We start from the raw sequence: 12,813 nt of genomic DNA on the forward strand, positions 1-12,813 counted from the left end.
AGTTGCAATCACCCCTTAAGTAGATGCTACTAACTCTAGATAAAGGGGCGGGGGGTGGGGGTGGGGACAGGACGGATAGATGGACGGACCTCTCTGTTTCTTCCTCTTCGTACTCCAGCAATCATTCTGAATATGAAATCTTCCAAACTGTACCATCAGAAAATCTCTCTGCTTTTTTGTCCCCTGGGATGCATCAGGCCCTATGATGCTGTGTGTGTCAGCGCTGAGTCATGCCACTGTGACACTCGAGTTTTGGGCTACTTAAGGGAGGCAGTGGCTTGCCATCTGGGCACTTGCATGCAGTCAGGTGCCTGTGTGGTGGCAAGCCCCAGGGCTGCATCAGTTTCAGCATGGTGCTGCACCTTCACTCCCACTGCAGCAAGGCATGGGCCAGGCAGAACTAGCCAAAGGCATATGTATCAGGAGGAGAAGCAACATCTCACATAGGAACCTGATAAGGTGAAAGCTCATAAATGAGGTTGTTGACAGACTTGTAACAGTGATGCTGGCTGGTCTTTGTATTTTTCATTTTTGTTAAAAATTTCTTGTGTAATTTTTGAAAACAGATGCCCAGAAATTAGATGCCTTCGCTGTTTCAGAAGTAATGAGTTTGGGGGGGTTTATTCATCATAAATTGACATTTGTTAAAATTGGGTTCTGTTGAGCGGAAGAGAATTTTTCATTATTTTAGCTGCAAATATATTTGCACTTTTAATGAGCTTGAACCTGCAGACTGTCTGTTCAGATCTCTACTCAAGCGCAGTTGAAGTAATTATGGAAAGAATGACAGAACAAAGGCTGTTTACCAGAATACTTTCAAATAATTTTTCCTGAATATAAAACTGCAAGCTTTCTGTTCTAAATTAAAAGTAATTGTTATAAAGTAAATATACTTCTAAGTATTTTTTATACCTTACCTTCATCAAGTATTCTTTTTTTGTCATAAGACTCTAGCTACCAGTGATTGGTTTCCTTCACCTGAACACTCAGTCTATTGAAGGCTGTGATTAGCTTCTCATTGCAGTTTAAAAGCTGACTTAGGATGAAGAGATTTCATGATGGTTAAGTCAATAAATATTTTTTTTTCTTTCCAACACGAAATTAGTTACATATTGATGATTATTTTATTTTATTTTATTACTATTCAGGTTTCTTACAGTAAATCACTAGAGAAAAATCACTGGTAAAAATTTGTGTTATGTTTACAAGTAGTATAGCTAACTTCTTACTGTTTAGTATTTACATCTGACTTTTCTGAAGTCTCTGTGATATTTTTAATTTCAATTATTTTATTTAAAGTTCCTTACCCAAAGAAGCGTATTAACATATTCTTCAGAAAAAAAGGAAATTAATTCTCTCTGAGTAAATATTTTCTCGAATTGTCAAGTTACTATTTTGGTGGCTTCTTAAATACTCAGTAACAGATACTAAATGCTCTAATGCCTAATCTTCGAAATACCATAAATACAAAATCAACAGCTGAATGGGGAAAAAAAAAAAAAAAAAGGCACCAAAACATTATTGGAATAGCAAGTGGGAGTATGAGTCACAAGTGCAGATCTGTCCTACTCCTGTGATTGCATATTTTCTGTCTCTAGCTGACACCTCCCAAATAAATCCAACATCACTTGTGTGCAGTTACAAACTGTAAACATATGATGTGTTTCACAAACTATTTACGGGTTGTTATGGTACTGGTATCACATTGTTGACTATGGAGAAAATATGTGAGCTGCAATATTCATTTCATATGGTTTCTAGAAACTGTAAATGAAAATATAAACTTACCTGAAATGAGCCATGAATGTTTATGTATTAGTTAGCCACTAGAACTAAGGATTAATAACAGTTAAATATATATATACCCACATAATTTTGTGGACTACCATAAGAATTTGCTATTGATTCAGTTTAGTAATGTTAAGAAAACTAACCAGTGATCTGTGAAATACCACATATACAAAACGTTATTATGAAAAATAATTATTTTATTTAATTTATGTTACTACCTAATATTAAATACTGAATATTAATACATTTGCTTCCAGAAGTATGATGTATGTAGAACTCATATAAGCAGCTGCATAGTCAGAACAGTTGACCAAGGGGCCTTATGAATTTAGAAATACAAACAGAAAGCTGGTGTGCTTTAATATTGAAAACACAAAGTCACGTGCCTGAGAAAAGCAGTCATGCAGAAGACCAGAAGTTACGTAGGAAATTCTGTACTTCTGTGCTATAATTTGAGATTTTTCCATCAAACAAGATGGGTTACATTTCAGGGTTAATGAAATAAACCATTTGCCACCTAAGAAGCAGTTTAAAAGCTCTTTTGGAACTTAGGCTGGTTTAAAAGGATAAGGCAGTTGCATATAACAGCATGCAGATCTGTGCTGGAGATGGATCTGCTTGGCTTCATAGGATCAGCTGCTGCTGAAATGATGTCTTACTCCTCAGTCACCTCTTATCCAGCAAGATGTATTCCCAAGTGCTTTCTCAAGAACTGCTTGGTCTGCGTCTGAGTTGACTGGTGGCTCACGCTCTTTATTCCGGTTTGTTTAGGCTCAGGTTCAGAAGCCCATACTCCCTTAATAACAATTAACTGTTAATTTGTCATTGCTGCCATGAATTTAAACATCTAGAAATTGCATGCACCTGTTGTTCCAAATGTAATTACTGTGATAGAAATCAACTTGTTCAAAAGGTGCAATCAGTCATCGAGTTAAAACTTTTTATTTGATTAACTGGTTCAGCTAATACAGAGAGTGCTTTATTTTAGTGGCTTGCATAATATGATACTTGTCATGCAGGATGTTATTTATAATAGAAGTAATGTTCTAGCAGGCCAAGAACAAATTGTAAAGTAAATTATGAAGCACACCTGCAGCTCCTGTTAGTTGCAAGAGACTATATAATTACTATACTACATACTGTTTCTGTCTAGGATAAGGAAGTAGATCTTTATGGAACATTATTTTTTAAAATCTGAATTCTGAAAACTTTCTGTGTACACATGTGTGCACACACACCCCACCCCCCCATATACAGCAAACATCTCTAAAAGAATTTCTGGAAAGTCTTAGGTGGAAAACATTCCACATTGCTCAGATAATAAAACTCAGTCCTACTGTTCAACATTTAAATTAGTCATCAAAGTAAAAATCTTTCCTTCATGACTGGGAAAATTTTTAAATGTTTTAAGAGTTGCAATTGAATTCATAGGGGTGATGAAACTGACAGTCTACTTAAGATGAAATGGGAATCTTGCCAATTGCTATCTCTGCTGGAAGACAAGAAATCTTTTTGATTTCTCATTCAAAATACTATACAGCTCAATAATTTTGCTCTCAAGTGAATTGACTTGAATGATATGCCTTTTCTGTGCTAAAATTTACATATTTAAAGTTGTATCTTTCTCGGGTTTATCCTTAGTGTACTATCACATAATGCCTCCACTGAGCTATGTGCTTCACGAATGAGTCGAAGTGATAGGAAACCAAAAATGTAAAACTCTTGCTGAGAGCTTAGGTTCTGGGGAATCTGATCCAGTTAAGGAACGGAAGTTTTATCCTGTGGTTCACAGCACAGCACTGGATGACTGGTCCCACACTTCCACGTAATGAGGGCAAAGGGGGACACTGCCTCAGAAAGATTTGAAGTTGTGCTTTTGCAGTTAAGATTACAGGGAGCTAGTTTTTCTTAATTTTTATAATTGCAGTGCTACAGATCTCAGCATAGATTAGCATTTACCTTAGTTTCACAGGAATAAATGTCTTGATTACCTGGTTTTAGATAACCTGCTTTGGCTTGAGAAGAACTTCTGACCTCTCAAGTACACATACACTTCTCAGTGAATAACACTGTAAAAAATCTAATACTGGCACTTCTCTACTTGTCCTATACAACTGAAAAGTGTCAGCCTGTATGCATCAGGAAGGTCCAGAATTTCTGGCTGCATAGCAGTACTTCATAAGAGAATCAGAGCTGTAGTAGATAGGCACAAGAAATATTTGATTGCAGCAGCATCGGGGCTTTTAATTGATAAGGCTTTCATTTCCAGAAATCCTAGACGAACAGCAGTTCCTGAAAAGTCAGGCAGGTTTCTGTAAGAAAATTTAAGACAGAACCAGGGAAGCAGGGCTGTTAATTCACTTATTTTGCTATTTATGGTGTTTACTTTTTAATGTATTTGTTTGTGTAAATGTTTGTGTGTATATATGTATACCTGTATTTGGCTATACATGCATGTGTCTATGTATACACGTATAGAAAGACATTAGTTTACAGTAAATATCTTCTCTGTCTTCTTCCTCTAAAGAACAATTTGGCACCAGTGGCTTGTGTTTGTTCAATATCTAGGCTGTGACTGCAGAGTAATTTGCTTATGAGCCTAAACAAGAGCAGCAGTGGCCTCATGTCTAGTAAATATTAGAACATACTAATATAAAGGAATGGAAGCAAATAAATATGTTTGCTGATTTAGAATTCCATTCTGGATCTATAGCAGGAACTCAATCTACAACTTCTATTCCGAGCCTGTTCAGAGCAGCAGAAATTTGCCAAGTGTTTCAGTTATTAATTTATTTTTAAAAACGGTATTTCCATGTCCTAAGTGTAGTTATGAATATTTACCTTTGTGTGATGAAGACATAGTTTCTCTTTGATAAGATGCTGAGTCATTTTTAGATAGAAAGTTCGTATTAGGCATCCAGTATAGCAGTTGTCAGGTGTTTTTTAGTGATGCCTGTTTAACTATACAAATCACATTGGGACTCACTGTCATGTTCCTTATGCCATTATCTGCATAACACATCAACTTTTTAACTGGGACCCATTTTGATAGAGGCCTCTGATGCAATTATTTTCAAGTTTTGAAACATTTTTGAAATATAAAAATTACGTTATACAACGATTGCATCAGCTTTGCTTATAGCTTTACATTATCAACAATTCTATTCTGCAGTACATTTCCTGGTTAAACAGTTTATGCTATTTGAGTTCCTGTTTCTAAAAGAATCACAATTATTAGCTTTCCTGAGTTCTAGGTCTTTGATTAGGTGTGTTTTTCATATTCTGGATCATGAAATCTTACCTACATTGGTCCTCTTTGTTGGCTTCTTCATAGTTTAACTCAATTCCCAGACAATAAATCTAACTGATTACTTAACTGATAGGACTCTCCATCTAGCAGGCTTTCCTGCTTTCCTCCTGTCCCCAGAGCAAATCAATGTTACCTTGGTGAAAAATCAGCTGCCATTGGCCGTTTGCTGTGACAAAACACAGAGTGGGTTAAATTTGGCTACCTAGTTGATCAAATAATTATTACTTCTAATATATTACAATAAACATAATTAAACTAATCAATATCAATCAACATTTTACTATACTTTTTTTTTTTACAATAACGTCACAGATATAACTTTGAAACAGGTATTTTCTGCAGTTACAGCATGTGTAATCACAACAAGAAGCTGGTTTTGAAGAAAACAGTATGTTTAAAATTTGCAATGTTGACTTCTTAAAGCACCTAGAAATATTGGCAGGATTTTTTTTGCCATAGGAAAATAGGACACAATGTATGTTGGTTTCCAAAATCCACTCATGTCTTTTCTCTGACAATATAAAGAAATGTTAATTTTTACTGCTTAATTTGTCTGTTGCTAAAACCTAAACCTAAATCGGGGGGAGCTGAAGAAAGGAGGAAAACCACAGCATCACGATGACCTTCTCCAGTGGATCTCTCCAGTGTGGTGCACAGCAGGGTTTCCCAAACTGAAGGCACCTCAGGAGGAGTGAGCTGCCGGAGCACGCAGCTCATGCCACAGCACCTGGCAGGACCTGGGCAGGGCCAAAAGCGAAGGTGGCTGAGCCCCCCACACCTAGAAAGCAAGCCCCTGGGAAGCACCAGCAAGTGGGGGAGTGAAACATGGTGTGGCACACAGGATGGGCACTGTAACCCTGCCAGCTCGACCAGGGAGCAATGGTATCCACCTGGCAGAAAGCTATGCCCACTCCAAATGCTTCACTGACACAGCTGCCCAGACAGAGCTTCGGAGGGAACAGGCAGCCCCCCAGGTGCCGGGCTGCTGGCTGTGCCCTGCTCTGACACCAGTACCGGCCAGCAGCAGCGAGCGGTCCTGTGGGAGGTGCACCCAGGGAGAGGGACTCCCCTGCTTGGTGACAGAGCACTGGGAGGAGGCGAGCAGGCTGAGGAGCATCAGGGAGTGCAAGAGAGAGAGGGACCAGTGGAATCGCACCCCACCTTCCCCGGGACAGGCCCGACAGGCAGGCAGGGACATGCCCAACAGGCAGGCAGGACTCATGATAGAGAGGATTCCCTGTGCCCTCCACCTGGCTGAACGCGGTGACTCAGGCAATAGAGGGGAATGGCCAGAGGTTCCTGCCCAGTGCAGCAGACACATCTCCCCTGTGACTCCCCCACCTTCCCAAGTGCCCTTGCATAGAGTGTGTGAGCCTCTGCAAGTGGAACTGAACAATGACAAGGTTCATCTAGCTTGGAGGTGTCACCGAGGTTAAGTCAGTCTACAGCCTGGGTCAAACCCACTTCCATAAAGAAAAAAAGACAGGTCATTGTCACAGGAGACTCTCTCCTTTCAGGCTTCTTTCCTGACTGAAAGGGTGGTCAAGCATTGGAACAGGCTGCCCAGGAAAGTGGTTGAGTCACCATCCATGAAAGTATTTAAAAGATGTGTAGATGTGACAATTAGGGACATGGTTTAGTGGTGGACTTGGCAGTGCTAGGTTAATGGTTGGACCTGATGATCTTAAAGTTCTTTCCCAACCTAATTATTTCTATGATTCTATGAACCTTGAATAGTATAGTAGGGTTCTTGTTTCTTTTTCTATCAATATACACTTCCCAATAAGCACCTAAGAGTATCCTTATTGTTTCCACAGTGTCTTTCAGTTTCTTAAGAGTGATGACTGGACCCTATATACCCATGATGCTGTAGACTTAATGTGATTCCTCACTATCTGGTTGTCGGACACCAGCTGACAAAAATTTGTTCTGTGTGAGGGTACATTTAAATGTATTGCTTACCTAAAGTTGCAGCTACAATCTACCTGAAACGCTTGAGATAATAGCAATCTATGAATATATCAGCTGAGCTAGGAAAAAAGCATCCTGCATTTAAACCTGTATTGCCTTTTACTAATCTCCTTTACATAAGCTTTGTATATTTATTATGGCTGAATACATGATTTATTGTTGGACTTCATAACACTTAATACATTTGGCAGTTGCTTTTCTGTATATATATTTTTTTCAGCCATAATCACTGCAAATCCATTTTCTGAAAACTTATTAAGAATATTTATAATTCACAACCGATATTTCAAGTAGAATGTAGTGCCTTTTTCTTATCAAAATGCATTGAATTGACTCAGGAAATGAAATATCTACTACTAAATCATAGCTGATGAGTTTAAATATGCCATTCATTATTATCATTATTACATGCTTATATAAATTCTAAGAGACATTAAACTTGAAGGTAAACAAATAATGCTTCATATTTTAGAAATTAACAGAGAACATCTTTATACTGTGCTGTAGAGAAAAAAAGCTGGAAAATGTGAGCTACTTATTCATAATTATTTAGAAAAGCAATGCATAATATAATTTTATAAGGTTTTCCTTATCCAAGATATTCATTGCATATATTTTTGAAGTTGCTGCTTAGGTTTTTAACTACAAAAGAAAGGATGGATTTAGGAAAATAGTTGGAGACACTTTCAAGCATTTGATTCTTGTAAATTGAATGGAAATGCTTCTCTTTGTCAGGAACACCTTTGTAGTCATGTCTTCTTGCCTGACTTTTGCAATCCAGGAAAGCCTGTCTCTCATGCATGCCAACTATCATATTTTTCAGGTTTCCATAAGATGTGGCTTATTTAGTGCAGCCAGACTGTGAGATTCAGCAGCTCAATAGTGAAGTCTGGTCAAGAGTGTTGTCTTTGGTACTTTACTGTGGGGTTTGATCTACTATTTTAAAGAGTGGTCTGTAGAGCCTGTAGTGTGTTTATTCATTTAGTAGAGCAATTCTCATCTTGCAAGGATGCGTTGCAAGGAATCCTCCAAGTATCCTTAGAAATGCAATAAAAACCAATAAGATGGAAGGCAGGTAAAGCACTAGCAAAAGCTTTGCTGGTTTGCAAATTATGTAAAGTAATAGTTGAATTGTATGTTTCTGGTTTTATTTTATAATACTCGGCATTCCAACAGCATTACTCTTTCCCTCATCGAAAAATCTTAATCTATAAAATTTATTGCTTATACCATGAAGTTAGATGATTATTTTGCTGTGAAATGAAATTTAATTTGGCTCATATGCTTGTGCCCCTCTTCACTACTAGAATTTTCATGGTTGACCAAACCAGGCTTCTCCCACTTTACACTACAAAGCAGATGTTATTTAAAAGGAACTTTGCAGATCTTACCCTTTTTCTTCCTTTGTTTTCCCTCTAACCAAATGTTTTTACTTAAACCATTAAGTAAGCAGCTTTCTTTCCTTGTAAATAAATGTTTCAAATGTGGAACTCTTGAAGTCACTTGAATACTTTTATTGTCTGGAAATCACAGTGAGAGAAAAAGTCATACAAGATTTGAAAGACGTAAAGTTAGATTTCTTAATATAGGGTGAAATGTTTTGGGGATTTGGATGTACAAACTTCTATAAGACAGGTACTGACTGTTAGAAATTTCTAAATTTCTGTTCTGCTTGAATAAGAGATTTTATAATTTTGTTTGTGAGACTGCATGCATGTGCATGTGTGTAGGCAAGTGTATAAAGCAACAATTTTTTCAGTGTTTTTGTTATGTGATGCGAAGCTGACACTTTCTTATTGATTCACTTTTGCCTGAAGCTCATCATCTAGCTTTTCTGAAGAGACATCTTTGCTTGTCAGCCATCAGAAAACAGCTTCCTAAAAAATAATAATAAAACCCCCCAACATAAATGATAGCGTAGTTATAATGGTAAAGAGAAGTCATTCCATTTGACATTTCAGAGTGTTCTGTGGGCACTGACCATCATGGCAAATATGGGAAACCAGAGAAAGTTAAAACCATTTTAATTCTGCTTTGATACAGTTTTGCATCAGAAATAATATATTAATAATACTGACCTTGATTCTGCACTGTAATGTTGACTTAAATTCTTAAAATACTAATATTGCACACTTCTTATGTATAAAAAATGGCCTAACCTCCCAAACTCAGCTGGATCTTGGAAATAACAATAATAATTACAAAACTAAAAAAGCTGGGTTTACATCTTTTGTGCTGATCTCAAGTGGACAGAAAAATAACAGCAAAACAAAAAGCTGTTGTTATTTAATAGGTGATTGATTATTGTTTAATTTTATTAATAACTGTTTAATCTTTCCATACAGGTAAGACTCAGTTTTGTGAATATGTTTGGAGGACAAATTACAAGTGATCTATACAAAACATAGTTTTTCTACTTCAGAGGAGATCGACCCATAATGTTAATTCCAAAGGGCTCACACTCTGCCAATGCTCTTCCCTGCTGCACTTGTAATTTCTCTCATGCATCTCTTGATAATTTTGGAAGCTTAGGTGCTAAAGTTCAGATCTCCATATATTTATATAGACATGGTGAAAGTAGTCTTATCTAACTTCAGACACCTGCAATGTTTATATCTTGGCTGGTCATCTGGATTTCCTTTATTTAATAAAGAATAAGCTTGTATGGTTTCATATTCTAATCATCTAAGATTAATCCTTATCTCACACCCTAGAAAAGCCAGTTGGCTTTCAGTGAAGAGAATCTGGGTGACAAAATCAACAGCTGAGTTGTAGGTGTTGACAAAGTAGACATCTAAAGTTAGGTGAGATAAATCCTGTCCTATTCCTTCTTACGGACTATGAACATTACCTACTTTTTGTGGTCTTGACTGGAATCCTTTACACAAACTACATGGCACCAAAATATCTGTTTGTACAATATGCCAATGGGTTTAAGTGTCACTTTATATAGTTTCAGTTTGGTAAACTTTTGGTGCTAAATTTCTTAGTTTCTGACTCTGTGTTCCCCTGCTGTTAGTTCATACAAAAATCTGGTCTGAATAATGAATAGTTCTAGCTCTGACATGCCTGTTTGCTACCTGCCATATGTAATCCAGAAGCTGAATTTAGTGATGTTGCAAATTATAACCTGAGTTCTTATTTTAGAATACAGTTAATGCCATGTTAAAAAGGTGCTGGTCGGATAATTTTGATATGAAAAATATTTATGACACATTTTTAAAAATAACTTATATAATGGTAAGGATTAATTTTCCCTTGTCTGTCTTTTGATATGAATAAACACTTCAACATAAAAGTAAATGCATAGAAACAATAATATCACATTCTTATTACAGGCTAGAGGAGGAAAAGAATATTTTATCAGGCTTTCAAGAGGACTTGAACAACTTGATCTCATGGTTAGAGGAAGCAGACACCATTATTGGTATTCCCCTTGAACCAGGGAATGAAGACCAGTTAAGAGACTGCCTTAGCAAAGTAAAGGTATCATGAATTTTATTCGTAATGTTTTCTTACTTTATAAATTCTACATAAAAAATATTAAATGCTATTTTCAGAGAAGGCTTCTGCCATCAAAGACAGCATTAATTTAGCTTTTGTAGGTAAATTAAGCAGTGGAATTACAAAACCTAGGTACAAACATATACTGATCATATTAAAATCAGAAAAGAAATGGAAAATGTACTGAAAGAAAAATACCTATCCTTTCACTAGGTAATTGAACATTATCCTTTTCATCCTTGTTTCTTAAATCAGAACTTGGCTGTTTTATCTGTAAAACATTTCTCTATAGGTGTCTTGTTAACATTTTGTAACTTCTGGCTTTTGAAATTATAGTCTGTATGTCACAAGATTATATAGAATTGCATGCACAATTATTAATGTCACCTGGTTAATGTATCACTGCAACATCTTCTGCACTAAACGTCTAGGTGAATTGTTAAAAATGCTTTTTACAAAACCCCAACAGAATATTAAATGTTTTTTTTTAAAGGCTGGAATATTTACCTTAATATGTTAGAGCTTTTAAACTATGATACTCCTAATAAATATATGTAATAGAAGTTGCTCTGTTTAGTTTTTGAAATGTGTTCAATAGAATGGCTATGTTTAAAAACTTGCACAATAGAAATTAAACTGTGGTTGAAAAATTCATATTACTTATAGAACACTTGCCTAAAGGTTTTCTGTCCTCTCTTGAGGATAAGGACTAGTTATTCTTTATACCAATCCAAGCTGAACAAATTCAGCAAGTGATGGAATAGAGTTTTAAAGTATCTGCAGAAAACTCATCACTTTGGTCTATCTTTCTTTCAACAATATCTGAAAAAAAATCGAGAAGATTCTTTACTAAGAAACTATCTTCTAATTTCTTTTTAAATAAACAAGAATAGGATAAATAGCATTTCAGGATATGAAGACAACCATGTGCCGTTTGTCCCTCTGACTGTTTAGATACGATGTCAGTGAGATGGACAGAGAATTTGTGAGGCTTTGCCTCCATTACTGAGAATATCAGAACTAAAGAAAAAAAATATTTTTAAGGGATGTTAGATGGATCTTATAATTTGCAGACATGAACAGAGGTTTAAAGTCTAAATTTATTTAGAACTTATTTAGAACCATGAGGGCTCCCATTCCTTATTTATACACAAGTATTTCCCATTCATAGTATTCCCAAGGGATACATAATCCAAAATTAAAGGTGTTACCATCTCTTAATTGTATCTTGTGTTTACAGTCCACCTTGTTCTTTTGGAGCTACACAAAAAAGAATGCATCCTAATGCAGCAAATAATAAAGTATTGGCTTGCAGTGTGGCTCAATTCATGCCTACCTGTTTATGTCAATAAATATAAATAATAAAAAAGGAAATTGAAGAACTTTGTCTTTTGGTTGCATTGTCTTTACTTACCAGTTTGCAGTAACTGCACTGATGATGGAAAAGTAGTATATTTAAATGATGCTTTGCATCCTTTGGCTTTACTTGTGTTTTTTTATGACCATACATGAACATTCTTAATTATGAGATTATACTGGAGGGCTTTTTACCACATACCATCTGGGTGACTCTGTTCACAGCATGCAACAGTTAAAAGCCTTCTCCAAGGTGCTTGTCCTTTAACATATTAAAAGATTATTAAAATTGATATACATGAGCTATTGAGTGTCCAGAAGTGGAATCCACCATGTAACAGTGATGAATATCCTGAGAAACTCTGTGTTTTGGTGTTTAAGACTATCTTTAGGCTTGATCCACCATTACAGTCTCTTTTTTGGGGGGGTGGGTAGCTTTCTACCTTCAGAAAGCAATGGTTATTTTGTCTTGAATTGAGTTTATTCCTTCAGCTGATACACAAATCGATAAAGGTGAAGATAAGAGAGCTGAAAATTCTACCACAGTTCATCTTAACTGCTGTATTTGTCTGTTCCAGTTAAGAGTTGAAGAGCTGCCGCCACACAAGGGAATACTCAAACGATTAAATGAAACTGGAGGAATAGCACTTGGAAGTGCATCACTGAACCCAGACAAAAAACATAAGCTTGAGAATACACTGAAGGAGGCTAACCATCGCTTGTTAAAGGTTAGACATATGACTGATATGTGTGGCATGAAATTTTAATCTTCAGCAGATATTTGCATTATATATTTTCTAGTATGTATTATTTTCTCTGTATGAAGAGACATTTGTATGCAAAATGAATCTGTGGAAGAAAAATGTATACAATACACTGCT

At 36.2% G+C, this 12,813-nt stretch overlaps 1 protein-coding gene across 12 annotated transcripts in view; it reads left to right on the forward strand.

Annotated features, from left to right (window-relative positions):
• Nucleotides 1–12,813, forward strand: part of DMD (dystrophin) — a 1,095,710-nt gene that overhangs the window by 676,356 nt on the left and 406,541 nt on the right. For all 12 annotated transcript variants that reach the window (XM_037376983.1, XM_037376984.1, XM_037376980.1 and 9 more), the window contains 2 exons: nt 10,411–10,558; nt 12,511–12,660. In XM_037376983.1, coding sequence (XP_037232880.1) covers nt 10,411–10,558; nt 12,511–12,660 — 298 coding nt within the window. The remainder of the gene's footprint in view (nt 1–10,410; nt 10,559–12,510; nt 12,661–12,813) is intronic.

This window comes from Falco rusticolus, chromosome 2, assembly GCF_015220075.1.
Source record: "Falco rusticolus isolate bFalRus1 chromosome 2, bFalRus1.pri, whole genome shotgun sequence".
NCBI classification, from domain to species: domain Eukaryota; kingdom Metazoa; phylum Chordata; class Aves; order Falconiformes; family Falconidae; genus Falco; species Falco rusticolus.